The 16,293-nt window shown below is 43.8% G+C and overlaps 2 protein-coding genes across 5 annotated transcripts in view; one reads left to right on the forward strand and one right to left on the reverse strand.

Moving 5' to 3' along the window:
• The window catches only part of camsap2a (calmodulin regulated spectrin-associated protein family, member 2a), a 47,605-nt gene extending 31,554 nt beyond the window's left edge, over positions 1 to 16,051 (forward strand). For 2 of the 4 annotated variants that reach the window (XM_070961593.1, XM_070961595.1), the window contains 11 exons: positions 5,085 to 5,181; positions 5,358 to 5,454; positions 5,703 to 5,734; positions 5,836 to 5,905; positions 6,113 to 8,252; positions 9,459 to 9,595; positions 9,941 to 10,164; positions 10,805 to 10,877; positions 12,684 to 12,799; positions 13,100 to 13,218; positions 13,649 to 16,051. In XM_070961593.1, the coding sequence (XP_070817694.1) occupies positions 5,085 to 5,181; positions 5,358 to 5,454; positions 5,703 to 5,734; positions 5,836 to 5,905; positions 6,113 to 8,252; positions 9,459 to 9,595; positions 9,941 to 10,164; positions 10,805 to 10,877; positions 12,684 to 12,799; positions 13,100 to 13,218; positions 13,649 to 13,954 (3,411 nt within the window). In that variant the 3' untranslated portion in view covers positions 13,955 to 16,051. Of the gene's footprint in view, positions 1 to 5,084; positions 5,182 to 5,357; positions 5,455 to 5,702; positions 5,735 to 5,835; positions 5,906 to 6,112; positions 8,253 to 9,458; positions 9,596 to 9,940; positions 10,165 to 10,780; positions 10,878 to 12,683; positions 12,800 to 13,099; positions 13,219 to 13,648 lie in introns of all 4 variants that reach the window. The other 2 variants (XM_070961592.1, XM_070961594.1) reach the window with 1 other exon arrangement.
• Positions 1 to 16,293, reverse strand: part of LOC139330599 (GRAM domain-containing protein 2B) — a 93,049-nt gene that overhangs the window by 38,760 nt on the left and 37,996 nt on the right. The gene's annotated exons all lie outside the window — the stretch shown is intronic.

Here is a 16,293-nt window from a genome sequence, read left to right on the forward strand (position 1 = left end):
TGCGTCACTGTGTTCTGTGCTTGGCCCTGATGTGTCCATCTCACTGTGTTTTGCCTGAGAGCTGCATAAGCAGTGGAAAAAAGAAGTTGATGTCTCTGGCTGACATTGACTTTGCCTCAGCATGTCCTCTGACAGAGAACTGTTGTTCTCAGCACAGAGCGGACGCAGGTCGCTGAAAGGACAAACATCAGCGGACTGTCCAAAGGGACTAAACGTCAACTTTCCAGCCACCATAAACTTAAAAACATGCTGTTTACAGTGCAGCAGTGGCTACGCTTTCACACTAAATTAAATATAGTAGTCGTTGAATTGATTACGTGGACTTTCTAGACACTGATACAAGACTTGGAATAAACCTCCAATATATAAGAAAATAGATTTTTCATATCCTGTGCTTCCATCTGAAGCTAAAAGAAAGAGAGAAAGAAGAATTTCTCAGAGACGTGGAGTCTTGGAGCCTGGATGTGAAAACAGAGCAGTGCAGGTGCTCAGTGAAAGTAGCAGCAGCATTGATATTTGTACTAATACTATATTAATACACATAAAACCTTATAAAAACAGTCATTTTCACGTTATCCATCTCACACTCCCAGCAGCCCAAAGCTCAGGCGACTAAACACGCCATCAAAAGGGAAATAATTGAGTCGCGTGAACCAGCCAGTAGTATTTTGCTGATGCTGATTTCACGAGGGATGAGAAAAAAATCCCAGCAGGGCAGAGTTATTGCCTGAGAGCAGCGGCGCAGCCAGAACTGCACACAGAACCAGTTCGATTGAGTAACCTTGACCCAGTTTCCAGGCAGTCACACCCTCAGTAGCTGTGCGGCGTGGCCCGTCATACTAATGGAGACCTTATTATAGAGACTGAGCTGAGACATTTAACGGGGGGGGGGGGGGGGCGAGAGAGGTGTTGATGTGGAAGAAAATGGAAAGAGGAGAGGAGAGACGAGGAGGAGCGACACTAACGGGAGTGTGAGAGTGAGACGGTTAGAGGACGTGTGTGAGCATGCCCATCACTGATGCCTGAACACACCATGACAAATATCACAATCAGCTCAAAGTGCTCTGCGCTAATCACATTTAGATTTTCCATTTAGGACAAAGAACATAAAACCAGGCAGAGACCAGGTTCTCAGTTATGATTGAACCACATGGATGAAACAAATAAAATGATTCTTTTCATTATTGACTAATCTGCAGATTAATTTAGCGATGAATTGTCAGAAAATTGCCTATTGTAATTTCCCAGAACAGAAGATAACATATTGAAATATCTTGTTTTATCCAACCAAAAACCAAAAATACTCTGTTTACTACATAAGCTGTAACGTGTGAGAGAAAGGTGACACGTAAGTATTAAATGAGACACCTCAGTTTAGGTCAAACATGGCAGCTGGAATGTAGCTGGTGTGAGTGAGATGAGATAATATCAAACACACACACACACACACACACACACACACACACACACACACACACACACACACACACACACGTTAGGTTTTCATCACTTTTGGGGGCATTACATAGACTTACATTCATTTCCTGGAGACCTGTCCTAAACTTAACCCCAGTCTTAAACCTAAAATTGAATAATTTACATTATGGGGACCTGCATTTTGTCCCCACAAGTAAGGCGAGACCCCACAATGTGACTGTGTGACAGATTTATTCCCCCACAGTGTGAGTAATACATGGACACACACACACATACACGCACACACACCGGTCTGTGTGACATCCTCGTGTCAGATTCCTCCCGCCTCTTTGTGGCTGAGTGTGCAGAGTGCTGCGCATAAAACCACCTGAATTAAGGGTCTGTTCTCTTCCCTCTCAACGTACCACAAGATGTGTGATGAAAGTCAACATAAAACACAACATTTTGTGCGTTAGGCTCAGTCCACTTTGTATTCAGCAGGTCTGGATCAGAGACAATAGACCTGTCTTCAGTACCCAACCCCCAAAGCCATAGAATACAGACATTACTGAGGACCATTCTCCCCTAATGGACCAGGCTAGTAAATCACATCAGAAAACTCCCATTTACTGGCTCTTCATTTAATTAATTTACACACATCTAAATTACCATCTGTGGATCCAAGAAGGAGAAATGGTGCTCCCCAGCTTTTGTCTTTTGCCAGCATTTGCTTCGTCTTTAACAGGTTTGTAGCAGACAGGCTGAGGTTGCCCTGAGGCAATTAACATACTTTCTTGAATTTAAGACAACTTTAAGTCCGTTGATCATTTGTCATCATTTGATATCAGCAATGAATGAGGCTAGTTTTTGACTGCATTAAACACAGACTGAGTGTTTCACTAGGTTAAGTCTCAGGTCCTTGACCACCAGCAGGTAAAGAGTGCGAGGATGATGTGAGGTTCAGGTAAATATTGTCCTTTTCAGTGTCATGGTATCATCGGCTTTCAAGTCGTTAACTGGAAGTGTGGGCGTCTTTGTGTCAATGCAGGAGGTGGATTCTTCTTTAGGTTTTGTTTTCTGCTTTTAGCCATGTAATGCCAGTCCAGGGCTTTCTGCGGGCAGCTCAGGGCAGCCTGATGAACTTGGCGGTAAATCAAGAGAGTGGGTTTTCCAGATTGGAGTGAGTCTGTCTGTCTGGCTGCAGGACCTAGATCCTTTAATCAACCCTCCAGCCCAATGATTGTTGACATTAAAGCCCAGTGGACGCTCAGTGTGCGTCCAGGCCGAGTGCTCTGCTGAGCTGGATCATGTAATTTGTGTACGTGCGACCTGCCGTGTGCATTTTTATGCATGCAAAGCTGAGACACTGCCAGGGCATTTTAATGTTGCACAGGCCATGTGTGAATGTGTGCATGTGTGGTACATGCAGGGCGGGCTGTTTGTGCCCATCTCTGTAGAGTGGATTAGCTCCGTCCACCCCCACCTCCCTCAACCCCGTGCTCCCTTCTAGTAATCACCAATCAGGTCCCTGTTTTCATCCTGAGAGTGACACACACTCAAATCTCCAAACAAACAGATCTGGCAACACTGCAGACCTGGCAGAGGGAGTAATGCAAGCCAGTGGGGAGGTCGGCGGAGTGGTGGTGCGGTGGTTGCTGTTTGGAGATCTGTGTGAGTGTGTGTGACTGCTGACTGGTGGTATTAAGCGATAACACTCACACCTGGTGTGTCAGTGGTAGTCAGAAGGACAGATGGGAAGAGAGAAGTCAGGCTGGGCTTTGTGCCGCCAATCCCGGCTGAGCGGACGGTAGGAGATCTTTGTCTTTCTCTATTTCTTTCTTTCTTTTTTTCTTTCCTTCTGGCTCTTTCTTCTTCTGTTCGTCTTAACCCACTGAGGAATCCTCCACATGCTGAACCCACCTAAAGGTAACCAGCACTTTGGTATTTAACTGTGGTTCAGTAGAAAAGAGCTATTTAATGTCAGAGTTGTAAAAAGGGCAACAAATGAACATTTTGACTGATTGATAAAAACTAGGTAAGCAGAGTAAGCAAACGTTCAATGTGTGTGTAAAGATGATTTTTCTGCTTTAATTTGGTAACCATGTGCAGCACAGATTGTCACACCTAGACCCACAGCGGCACACATTTTCACACGTTTGCAGCTCTACATTCTATTTTGTGAGGAAAAAAAAGTAAAATGCTGCAGTAACAGCCCAGGGGAGCCGCTGCTACTAGTGTTAATTGCTTCTGCCCCTCCTGTTGTGCTTTTGGGCTGCAGTCGGGGGGCTTAAGGGGTGTATGTGTGAGGTATGTGAGTTCGCTGGTGTGTGCTTGGCAGAGCAAAATGTTGCTGATGAGGTGAATCAGGTATCTTTAGAGCTGAGCCATGCAGCATTGTCTTTGTCTGGAGACCACGGACCGAGGGCGGGGAGGGCGCTTGTTCCCTCAAGGTCGTCCCTGCCTCACTGCACTCTTTGCATATGTATGTGTGCGCACATGTGAGTGCCAGCATGCTCGCTGCAAAAAAACGATCATTTATTAAATATTGACGCTTGAAATACGCAAAAGTGGCAAAAATCTGTCTGCATTGAGTTCATAATGCAAAATAAGTTGTTTTTCATCTGAGGAATTTGACTTATTCTTTGCTTTGTTTCACGGTGATGACTGATTTAAAATGTGTTATAAAGTTTTTACTTCACTCATGAAAGCTCAAATCTTGACTTGTTGAAAATGCAGTGTCTGGACTGAATATGAGACTGAATGGATGAATTTCAGCCGGGCTGGTCGAACCATGTGGTGTTTTTGAGAAGGTTATATGTTGTACCTCTGATATACAGTGCAGCTCTAACAGATGCATTTGTTATTCGACACATTTATCCTTTGTGGAAAAATGTATTTAAGAAAATGTAACACTGAGGGAAATGACTTCGTAAGGTGGATGTTTTTGCAGTGTCCTCAAGCAGTTTGACCTCCCACTGAATGTTGACCTGATTCGGACGTGGACATGGTCTGGTGCAACAGTGTCAAAGATCCCTCCAACATTTCTTACCCAGTCTAATTCAGGTTGAATTGCATGCTGGTGATTGAGAAGAGAAAAAATAGCTGACCTCCATTTTACAATTCAGGTTAATACCTTAATCACTCCTCTTCACTACACAGGTACCATTGACATCATTATGTAAGTGGAAGATTAGCTCATCAAGCATGTGAAAAGCCATGATGTTTGTTACGCTAACATAAGTTCTTACCGTGTCAGAAGTCTGACTCTTAATGAGTGAGGAAAGCCGTTTCTTTATTTCACTTAAATGAGACTCATTCTTGAAATTTCTTGCTGAAAAGGAAGATGAATGTAGACCCCCTTGTAAATGACTCCTCTTTAGGTTCAACTATGAAGCATCTTTCTCTTAAGAGGATACTCTGTGAAATGGAGTAAGATTAGTGAATTATTTATATACAGACTGGAGGATACCAGTAATATTTTTTGCCTCAGGTTCTCTGTAAGGGTTAACAGAGACACCTGCTGGAGAGCTTGGTGCAGTGCAGTTGTATGGCAGGTGGTGTTCTGGGTGAAGTGACAACAGGACACAGAATTTGCTCTCTGTAACATGTTTCTCTTTGAAGCATCACTGTGCTGTTTTTAATCTTTCTCTTTTTGAATGTTTCCACAGAATAACTACCTGGTGTTCATGGCAGAGCTCTTTTGGTGGTTTGAGGTGGTCAAGCCGTCGTTTGTGAAACCAAGAATGCTGGAAAACGAAAGCACAGGCAAGTCTTAAATTCGGTGCCGGAGGCAGTGGTAGTTGTAAAGGTACCAGGAGGTGTAATTTATCTGAAACGTGCTTAAAGCAAAGTCATTATGGTGAAATTTGAAGTATGGTGTAATGTCGCTATCTGTTGTAAAAGCGCTGTTTGGTCATTTTGTCCCTGTTATGTCACCTCAGAGCCCTCGTCCTTGTTGAAGAGTGTCCCGGCCATCCCCATTTCCAAGGTGACCAAGAGGAGCTTCATGGAGAGACCCCCAAGTCCTGAAAGACCCAGGTATGCTAGTCCAAATCATGGTATTCAGTGTGACATGTGCATTTTTTGTGTACTTCCAAAAGTGCATGAGCAAGGTTTTTCACAGTTTACAGGTGTGAATACATGGGACTGATAATCCAAATCAGATCATCTTGGACAGCAAAATCCTTATCTGGACAAATTAAAGCTAAAATGGACAATGAAAATATAAATTATAATGTGTAACATTATGTTATAACATCTCTAATTTTCTCTCTTTCATTCTTCAGTTTGCCCCTCCGACCCCAGCCTCGAAACTCAGGTGATTAATTTATTCATCATTCTTCATTTATTTATTTTCAAAATTAGGTATGAATCACATCCTCTGTTTTGACTCTAAATTTGCTTACTTATGTCATCCAGGAGAGATCAAGAGGTCAACCTCAATGTCCTTTGTCGATGGCAACCTCGGCACTTGGCCCAAAGAGAAAAGGTTTGTAATACTGCAGTCTTGTTCTTGTGCTGCTCATTAAAAACATCCAATCCCAAAGAGAATTAATTATCCCACGGGGATTAAGAAAAGCATGTTCTGATGCTGCCAATTCAGACTGTCCTCAAATAATCTTTTACAATGTCTTTGAAGTAAAAAAAAAAGTATCTGAGGATTTAACTATAGTTTCTTTATTGTTTTTCCTTTAAGGTCTGGGCCCTATGGAGTGTCTTTTGACATCCCCTTTGACAAAGACGACTGTGCTCCTGGCCCTCTCTCCTCCACGCGTGGCATGGTCAGGTCCGTCAGCACTGACGATGGTTCTGGATTCAAGGTCCAACACCTGCCCCGTGGAATGAAGCGTAACCTCTCCTTCCAGCCAGTGAACGGTCAGAGTGTTGGCATTGAGGAGGAGGGCTGCCCAGACAGCCTGGCTGGTATGGAGCCTGTCAGGCGTGCATACCCCAACGGACATGGAAGTGTCATGGCAACAACTCCCTCCATGGAGGAAGCCCTCCACATTATCCACAGTCCAAGTAGGCCCCCACTGGAGGGGATCAACAATGGGTTCTTTCTGCACAGTCAGGGCCACGGGGCTGGTGTTGGTGGACTGGAGCCAGTGTCAGAGTTGGACTCCAAAGGGCCTCTAAGCACCACAGACACCACCGAGGTGGACACTGGCATTCACATCCGAACAGAAGACATGCTGGATGAGGATTCTTCTCTGAAAGACTGCTCTGTGAACATGGACCTGGATATGGACACGCCAAGCCCCTGCCCGAGCAGTCAGAGCAAGTCTCCCTCAGGAGTGAAGATGACCAGCTTTGCCGAACAGAAGTTGAAGAAGCACAATCCGTCAGCGCCAGACTCAGGGAGATGCAGCAGTAGCTCTCTCAAGACCACTCCTGAGGGCTCTGAGTTTGGCCTCCCATTATCTGTCTCCTGGGCCCCGACCCCTGAGCACAGCCCCATCCATCAACAAACGACACCAACCTGCACCGCTCAAGCATCATCCACACCTGTACAGCTTCCACCCAACGACCCCGCTCAGGTCATGGCTACAGAGATGGTACAGTTGAGGATGAGGCTGGAGGAAAAACGCAAAGCCATCGAGGCTCAGAAGAAGAAAGTGGAGGCTGCTTTTACGAGGCATCGGCAAAAGATGGGTCACTCAGCGTTTCTCAACGTGGTCAAGAGAAAAGGAGATGGGGCCACTGGAGAGGAAGGAGCAAAAATCGAGGGAGAAGGCAAGGCAGCAAGCACAAGTCCCACGGTCAAATTTGGGAGGAGCAAGGCAGACACACCTGATGGGGCAGAGCAAAGCATCACAGGTTCCTGTTGGACAAAGTCACCTGGTGCAGGAGAGGAGGGCGGGCAAAGTCACGCTCAGCTAACCGAGGTAGATCTCACCGAGTATACGCGTTCTATCGAGAAACTCAACCATTCATTAGCCTTCCTTCAGACTGAGATGCAGCGACTGGCTCAGCAGCAGGAAGTGATCATGGCCATGAGGGAGCAACAACATCAGCAGGCGTGGGTCATCCCTCCTCCACATACGAACCCATCACCACAAAAACACAGTCGAGCCGGAGCTGTCGCTCGATCCTCAGGACCCTCTTCTCCTGCCGACTCCCCTCGCTCCACTCACCGCTCTCCCACCAGCATCAAACGCAAGTCAGCCTCCTTCCACTCACGTAATCCTCGCACCGCTCGTCCCAGCGAGCTAAAACTTGCCCCTTACAATCGGGTCCTAACCGCCCCGCAGTCCGTCGATAGCATCCCCAGGCTACGGCGATTTTCTCCCTGTCAGCCTTTGGCCAGTTCCTTTGTTTACATGGGGGAGAAACCAGAACCTGTCAATCTAGCGACAGTAGCCTCAGATGGAGATAAAAACAAGGAGATGGAGTCAGTCCTTTCCCCAGAGAGGGAGCTTGCCAGTATATGTGTAGCCAACTCACCCCCCAGCTCCCCCAACCTGAAGAACAAAAGTGAGCAAAAATTTGAATGCCAAACCCAGGAAACAGAACAAAACAGCCAGTCCAAAACCGCTGACATGGAAACAGATGACCAGAAAGTTCGGAGGTCCGTTGCGGATCTCAAACCTACCGTAGGGTCGTCATTTCCCGAGGTTCTGGCCCACCCTGTGGTCGAGACCTTCATGCTGTCACCTACAGAGATTCCTCCCCAGACAGAAGCCTCAGGGCAAGGCAAGAGCAGCTTGATCGAGGTTCCTCTGTCAGTCGTGAAGTCACGGGATGATCTGACACTTGATGATGCTTTGGAGGTGCAGCAGGTCAATGAGGAAAGCTCCGATTACGAACAGAAGATATGTCGTGGTTTTTTCTTCAAGGTAGGCTGTTGATTCAAAGAACTGTCAGAAAAACACAAGCTCCTTCACTCATTTTCACTATCTGACCTGTGTCTGTATTTTTTAGCACTGTCTCTTGGCATAATCAGAAGAGTTCAACAAAGAGTTTGTATTTCTTTAGATAGCATAAGATAAGATGTGACAACCACGTAGCACCTCTGGAAGCCTTGAAATGCAGTGGCTCAGTTCTTGGAAAAAACGGCAGTTGCATTTGAACCTGGGGCAGCCATTTTTGTTCCTAACATGAGATGATGAATGGTTCAGGAAACATGGGTACAGCATCCTCTTACCCTTCGGAAGATAGCTTGCGAGCTGCAGTCTGGGCCTCGATGTAGGTCATAAAACTGGGGCTGTTGTGAATAATTCAGGCACAGCTGTGGAAACGTGGGGTTGGAGAGGGGTTGAATAGATAGTGGGGGGGGATGCAGATGGATGAGCAAAGGATGCTCACATGAAAGAAAACTCTAAATGAAACCAGTTTGTACAGAAATTAGCAGCCTGGTGTGTCCGTGTTAGAAAGAAGAGAATTCAAAATGAATTTGTTATTGTTGTGGTGCTGTAAAAGCACGATTTACAGCAATACGTTCTGATTGTGTATGATGTTGGACCTCTGCCATTTGGCAAACCACATTTTCAATAGTCTCCTGCTCTCTTGTTATATTCAAGGTTTCGTGCAAGTTATCATAACTGCAGTGAGATGTGGATAAATATCTGTAACATACTTGGAAATAACACTTTTTTAAGATTTCTTGCTGTCCCATAATGCAAAGAATGTGGATAAAAACAGAATTATAGTATAGAATTGTATAATAACAGTTGCTAATAGAGAAAACAGAGGAATGTAGCCTTTCCAGCCCAGGAAAAAAACCTCTTCATTGTTGCCTCTGCCAGCCTATTTACAGTCTCATTTAATCACACAAAGGAGAGCTGACCTTTCACATCAACAGCTCAGGCTTTGGATCATCTCATTCATTATAAGAGATTAGATGAATAGAAAGGTGTAAATAGTATCACGCAAAAATAACACTCCGCTCTGCCTCTTGATCTGTGTCACAACAGTAAAAGGTCAACTTTGCTCAATGATCAGCAGCTACGCCACACTGATGAATGGCATTCACTGAATGCTCCTGGATTTTCATTTACCTCAGACAGTGTGAGGCGACTGACTTTGTTTTCTTCGTGACTCAGGCGGACGGAAAGGCTGAGGAGAACATGGCTCAGAAGAGGGCTGCGCTGCTGGAGAAGAGGATGAGGAGGGAGAAGGAGAGCCAGCAGAAGAAGATGCAGCAGGAGGCTGAGTTGGAGCAGAAGAAGGAGGAAGCTCGGTGCGTTGGCACATCTGGAAAACAAGTCATTACGCTCTTTACTTTAGTCTGGCAAATGTTAATTTATTCACAAAAATAATATCCACCATTAGAATTACTGGACAATTATTGTAAAATTCGCTTGTTTTTTTTATGTTCTTGATACAATAACTTTATATTTTTCTTTTTTGCTTCAAAACAAAGTGGGCATCACCCTTACCAGAAACAGCCGCTATATTTCGCTGTATTTATGAATTTAGTGAAAGCTATTTGTTTTGTCCAGTGTATAATCACCTTTATTGAACAGAAAACTCTTACAGTATTTCTCTGCCCTGACCTCCTCTCGCCCGTCTCTTGTCTCTTCAGACTAAAAGCAGAGGAAGAGCGCATCAGGAAGGAGGAGGACAAGGCCAGGAGGGAGTTCATCAAGCAGGAATATCTCAGAAGGAAGCAGCTAAAACTGATGGAGGACATGGACACCGTCATTAAACCTCGACCAGCCGGTGGGGCCAAGCAGAGGCGGGGCCGCCCCAAGTCCATCCATCGCGACAGCATGGACTCCCCCAAAACCCCTGTCAGAGCTGCCACAGGTAACCATGGAGATGACCCCATCTCAGAGAGGTCAAGGTCATCCCATCTGTCCAGTCTGTTTCCTGCTGCCGCTTCGCTTTGTGCCACCTGTTTTACATAGTAAAGTAGAAAAATGTGTACCTAATTTGGTCAATTTAAGCTTTGAACTGTGTGAATTGGGGCATTTGTATTATACTGGCATTGATATTACCTTATATAAGTAAATACATTCTATTCATAGCCTTATCAATGCAATAGCTAACAGGAAATAATACTAATCAACAATGTTTTTGTATTGTGTTTATTGTCTAATAAGCCAGAATAATACATTCATACACTGAATTTCATCTGATATACTGAAGGAGCAATGCAGTACTCGTGTGTTTGTATGTGTTTTAATATTAAATTAAGCATCATATCATGTACACTAACATGTATACATGTTTTATCGGGTGTGTCCATGCCATTTTTGTGTGATTTTCTGCATGTGAGAGTTCATTTTAGTCATGACACTGAGGCTGCATTGCTCTGTTGTGACAGCGCTGGCACAAAACACAGCGGACAGCCGGGTGTGGTTGTTTCTCGTGGTGTCGGTGTAACTGTGTCGTGCTGTGCTGCATCTCATCTCACATCCAGGTTCACGCCAACGTGTCTTTTCAGTCTCCAGCTTGTCCCTCGCTTCCCTCAACCTGGGAGACAGCGACAGCGTTCACTCTGAGAAGAGATCGCCAAGGTGAGATGTTTGTAACGTGACTTTGGTGTAACCTTTAATATGAACTTAAATCGCTTCAAGGGGATTTTTTACAATATTTCATACTATATTCAGCAAAATGGTAGTGGGTTATGATCAGTAAAATAAATGTGAAAACCTCTGTGCATTCATGCCAGTTTGTTGTTTGCTTTATGAGCAAAGATGGAAGAAAAAGAAAAAAAAAAAAACACTGATATGGGACCGTAATGCTAATGCTTATGTTGGGAATAATTCATCATTTTAACCCGGTATGCTTGCTCAAAGAATTACTGTTCCTAAGCCACTCTAAATGAGCCTTAAATCCATGTATAATATGTAGAGCGAATGCACACTGAATTACACAGAGCACAAAATGAGCGCTGCTCTCCTCAGGCTGAATTCTCAAGACATTTTAACAGAAGCCTTTAACTGTCTATCAAATGCAGTCATTGTGATCATTTCTGACCTTTCTTTGTTTTCTTAAGGCCAACCTTGCCAGACTAACTCCAGCTCTCAGGTCTAACATTTGTCCTGTATTCTTCTATCTTCCTTCCTTTAATACTTTCCTTCCTGCCGTTTCACACGTGTCAGAAGTGCTAGCTTAGCCTCTGGCAGTCTGTTCTACTTTCTGAGATCTCCTAAACTGAGAAGGAGAAGGTTAGTTTCTGCTTAAACCCTGAGGTGCTTCACGCTGCCCTGCGCCCCGTCCTGCACTGAAACCCCGTCCCCACACTGGATCCTTGAGCACTTGAAGGAAAAGCAACACCTTTCCTTACGATTCACTTCCACGCACTTGGATAATGCTTTGCTTTTAGGAGCCTCACCACCACAAAACAGTCACTTCTCTTTTTTTCCACTTACCTCTCTGCTGTGCCTTCCTCACCAGTGCACACTCACGCTCTGGCTTTGTCTCACCTGAGAAGTAGTTTGTTTGTTCTCAGATTCACAGTTCTGTAGATGCATAAACATCCATCTTATCAAGTCATTTAAGCCTTTATCGTGTCTTACAAACAGCCAGTGAAGTGTTGAAGGTAGACAGTTGATACCAGGTATTAACTGTAAAAAGATGTGAGGATATATTTAATCTAAATTAGACATTAATTAGAGTTAATTTCCTGTCGCTGAAATGACTTGCTAACATGGGAAGTTTATATTCACAAAAAAAGCTCTAAAGTTTGGCTTTAGTTGCTCTCACTGTGCATACGCCGTGCTCGATGACTTTCACATAACTACAGAGGAAGAATAGTGTATTCTATAAATACATTATAATCCCAGTGGAATAAGCAGTATTCTTACTGTATATATTTAGAAATCGCTTGTTTGCCAATGTAAAGAGAGGACACACAACACAGCTGCAGTCCAGAGAAAGAGCGAGTAAATGCCAAGTGCTGCACTGTAATTGATTGACCTCTTTTATTGACCTCAAATGCGTCAGACTGCTCCACATCACTGCACTCACTGCCTGTGCTTGCAAGCTTTGCTCCTTCACACGCTACTCTAAGGATGTACAACAGACACACAGACTCCAACTGTGTGCTGAAGCAGTGCACACGGTTTCGTCCGCAGTAAAGGATGAACCTATGCAAGCATGACGTAGACAGGATTGGAAAATGACACCAGCCGGCAGCCTAATACTGCTGGAAGGATTCATTTTTGGAGATTTACTTATTTCAGAATATCTGTATGGCTTGTATAATCATACAGTACTTCCCTGCTCTGCCTTTTGTATGATTTAAATGTTCAGGAGCTGCGCCTGTGCAGAAAGGTGATCTAATACACTCCTCATATGTGCATGTGTGCGTGTTCTAGGCCAGATTCTGCAGATGGCTTCCTGTCCCCGAGTCGCTCCAGCAGCAGGAATGGAGAGAAGGACTGGGACAACGGATCCACAACCTCCTCCGTTACATCTAACACCGAGTACACCGGTATGACAGCTCAGCACATGTCTTCTGCAGCACAGGTTTTCTGATAGTTTGCAGAATAAACATCTCTTTGAATCTTCTCGATATCATTATTAGACAAATATGTAAAAGCTGCATTCAGAGCTCACACTCCTTTGTCTGTCCACGCGCTAACACATGGATGTGCTACGCGTTCAAACCTTCATTCATGATTTATCAAAAGAAAGAGTAAAAATAGGGAGGGATGTCTTATCTTTGACAATACTGGAGGGGTTGCCATGACGACAGTCTCAGCCTGACGTTCTCTCCTCTGTTCTCATTCAGGACCAAAGCTGTACAAGGAGCCCAGTGCCAAGTCTAACAAGCACATCATCCAGAACGCTCTGGCCCACTGCTGCCTCGCAGGCAAGGTTAATGAGGGGCAAAAGAACAAGATCCTGGAGGTAACAGCGTGGAGCTTTGTGCATATTGTTTTATACGCTTGCAGGTGTCAGGAGTGTCCATGTGGCTCTGTTGATGATGCACGCCACATACCTTCAACACTGTGGATTAACAGCTGACATGGGACTGCTTTTACTAAATAAAGACGAATACATCCCAAAAAGTATATACTGTAAATGCTCATATAAAAGCAGGTATTCAAGTAATTAATTACATTCAACCATATTTTGAAAACCCACGTACGCACACTTCAGGCCGGTGTGCATTAAGAACTACATTACTGCATTTATCGACTTAGCATAGTCCACTATACTTAATATATATTGGCTATTAACAGCATATTTACCAAATAATGATATGTACTTAAGTGGCTCTGACAATACATGACCTTCATTCTGTATCTAATGAGCTTTTCTCTCCTGACCTTAACAGGAAATGGAGAAATCTGAGGCCAACAACTTCCTGGTTTTGTTCCGAGACGCCGGCTGCCAGTTCCGCTCGCTCTACACTTACTGCCCCGAGACGGAGGAGATCAACAAGCTGGCGGGCATTGGCCCCAAGAGCATCACGCGCAAGATGATCGACGGCCTCTACAAGTACAACTCGGACAAGAAGCAGTTCAGTCAGATACCAGCCAAGACCATGTCGGCCAGCGTGGACGCGGTGACGATCCACAACCACCTCTGGCAGACCAAGAAGCCAGCCACCCCTAAAAAAGTAGTGCCTGCCCAGTCCTAATGGAACTCGACACCCCAAACATCACCATCTCAAATGAAACACACCCCTTTCAATTTGCACTTCACTGTACATATCCATGAAGATTCAAGCACCTGCAATGCCAGTTAGATTGAATGCATATTTGTCTTTTTTTATGTTTGTTCGTTTTCCCCTCATTGCATTCCTGTCCTTGTTTTTCCTTCTTACTCTGGACTGGACATGATAGGACTCAAAGATTATGATCAACTGGAATGTATGCCACTGTTAGAGAATGATGTAAATGCTTCTGGATTCTGTGTTTTTAGAGATTGTCACGTTGAGTCTGTTCATGAAGGCTTGTGCGAGTGTTTGTTTCCTATGTGCCAAACGTCAAAAAAGAGACAGTATGAATGCCCGGACAGTTTATTTAGGACACTGAAGCACTGAATGTTTTTAATTCATGTACAGATTGATTTGTGTTTGCATTCTCCTGTTAATGTGTGGCCTTACGCACACTTTGTTTTAGCGTGTGAGTGCCATGAGGTGATTGTAAAACAGCGTATTACAGATGGGAGTTTTTTTGTATTTGGAAGAACACTTTTTTCTTCATCTCTGCAGGTGAACCAGTTTGTATATTAAGGTACGTAAAACTACAAAGGGCCAAAAAAAAAAAAACTCATTGCATACAGCTAGTGTCAGCCACACAGTACATGTGTGTTCAGCTCAACAAAGCCAAGCGGTTTCAGCTTTTTCAGAACCCTTTTTTTTTTTAGTTTAAAGGATGCAGGACGTTACTCTAGATCACTGGTTCTCAACCTGTGGCTCACCACACCTGCAGCTGTAAAGTATAATGTGTGAAAAATATATTTCTAATGTACAAATATGCTGTCATGTTTGTAACAGTTGTGTCAAATTCCTGTTTCTTGTAATATGCAGAAGTAGTTGCAGCCTCGAGACGTATTCAAATAGTTAAGCTAAATTGTGAAAATGAAAATCATCCCCTGGGGATCAAAGTTAAGTTTGTTAACATGGAGGCGTTGCTTGAGCCAAACAGGTCGAGAACCAGTGGTTTAGATCACTTTGCCGCTGGTTCACGATAGATTTGTGAACAAATAAAACAACTCAGTATTATTTTCTTTTTATGTAGAAATGCTGCCAACTGCACCATGTAGGACCTCTGCAGTATATTCATCCAATGTACGATTGCGCTCTCACCCACTGGTATCAGTAATAAGACTGAATTCCAAGACTAAGAAGTATTCATATTTATATCAGTATCAGGATTTAAAATTGTTGCACTAGTATTATAAATTCTTCTAGATTCACTCCAGGCCTACTCATCTGAACAAAGTCTGCACTTAAAATACTGTTAAGACACTTTTGGTAAAAGCAAACACCAAATCTTATAAACGTAGTGCATATACAAAGTTCAGATTGAACTTGCTATTTTAAAAAAAAAAGCCGGTCATTCATCACAGCAAGTATTGCCTGATTGATTAAAACAGCCACAGCGTGTTGTCTGTTGCTCTTCCATAGCACAAATGTATGTAGACCCAAACTAAAAGAACATGTGACGCATTAGCAGCATATTTGTCTTTTTTTCTGTTATTAGGAGAATGAATTTCACTGAGTAATGCAAGGCAGAATGGGTCAGATCTTTGTCGCTGCATACGGGTAGAGACTCGCCACAGAGTTTCATTGGTGTCAGTAACTTTTGCCACCAAATGTCAAATCAATGCCATTCGCAGGTTCGATTTCCAACAAAAACATCTGCTAACATGGTGCTTTGTTTTCAGTCGGGGGGGATATTTATGACCAAAAGAGAGCATGTACATGTCTTTGAAAATGTAATCTAGTGTGACAGAGTGAAGAGGTGTTTTTTTCCGTTGTTTATTGAAAGGATTTGTCCACAGAAGCTCTGTCCACATGCTTTTGGCTGCTATAGGCCGACGTAAATGATAATTTAAACTGTAAAGATATTGTACAGTGTGTTCATGTGAGCTCATACCTATTCACTATGATGACTCTGTTTCGTTTGTCAGACGCTGTGCTGTCATTCAACATATTGCTGGACATGTAGTTTCATTTTTTTTTTTTTTTTCTGTTTTGCATTTAATAAAACTCAGCATGGCCTCAGCATTGATGTGATGTTACTCACACAACAGCATGTATCTTAAAGGAGAAAATGGTCCATCGGTCACCACAGACAAACTGAAAGAAAAGTCAGGACGGCTGATGTTATTTGGAGGGCTTTATGTTTTTTTGACTTATAGAAAAGAAACAACATTATTATCCTATATCCTGAGAAAAGAGCAGGCCTTGGGTACACCTTGGGGTATACCTTAGCAGTGTTTGGTAGAGCAGGAGATGAAGCTTCCTAA

Source organism: Chaetodon trifascialis, chromosome 4 (genome assembly GCF_039877785.1).
Source record: "Chaetodon trifascialis isolate fChaTrf1 chromosome 4, fChaTrf1.hap1, whole genome shotgun sequence".
NCBI classification, from domain to species: Eukaryota; Metazoa; Chordata; class Actinopteri; order Chaetodontiformes; family Chaetodontidae; genus Chaetodon; species Chaetodon trifascialis.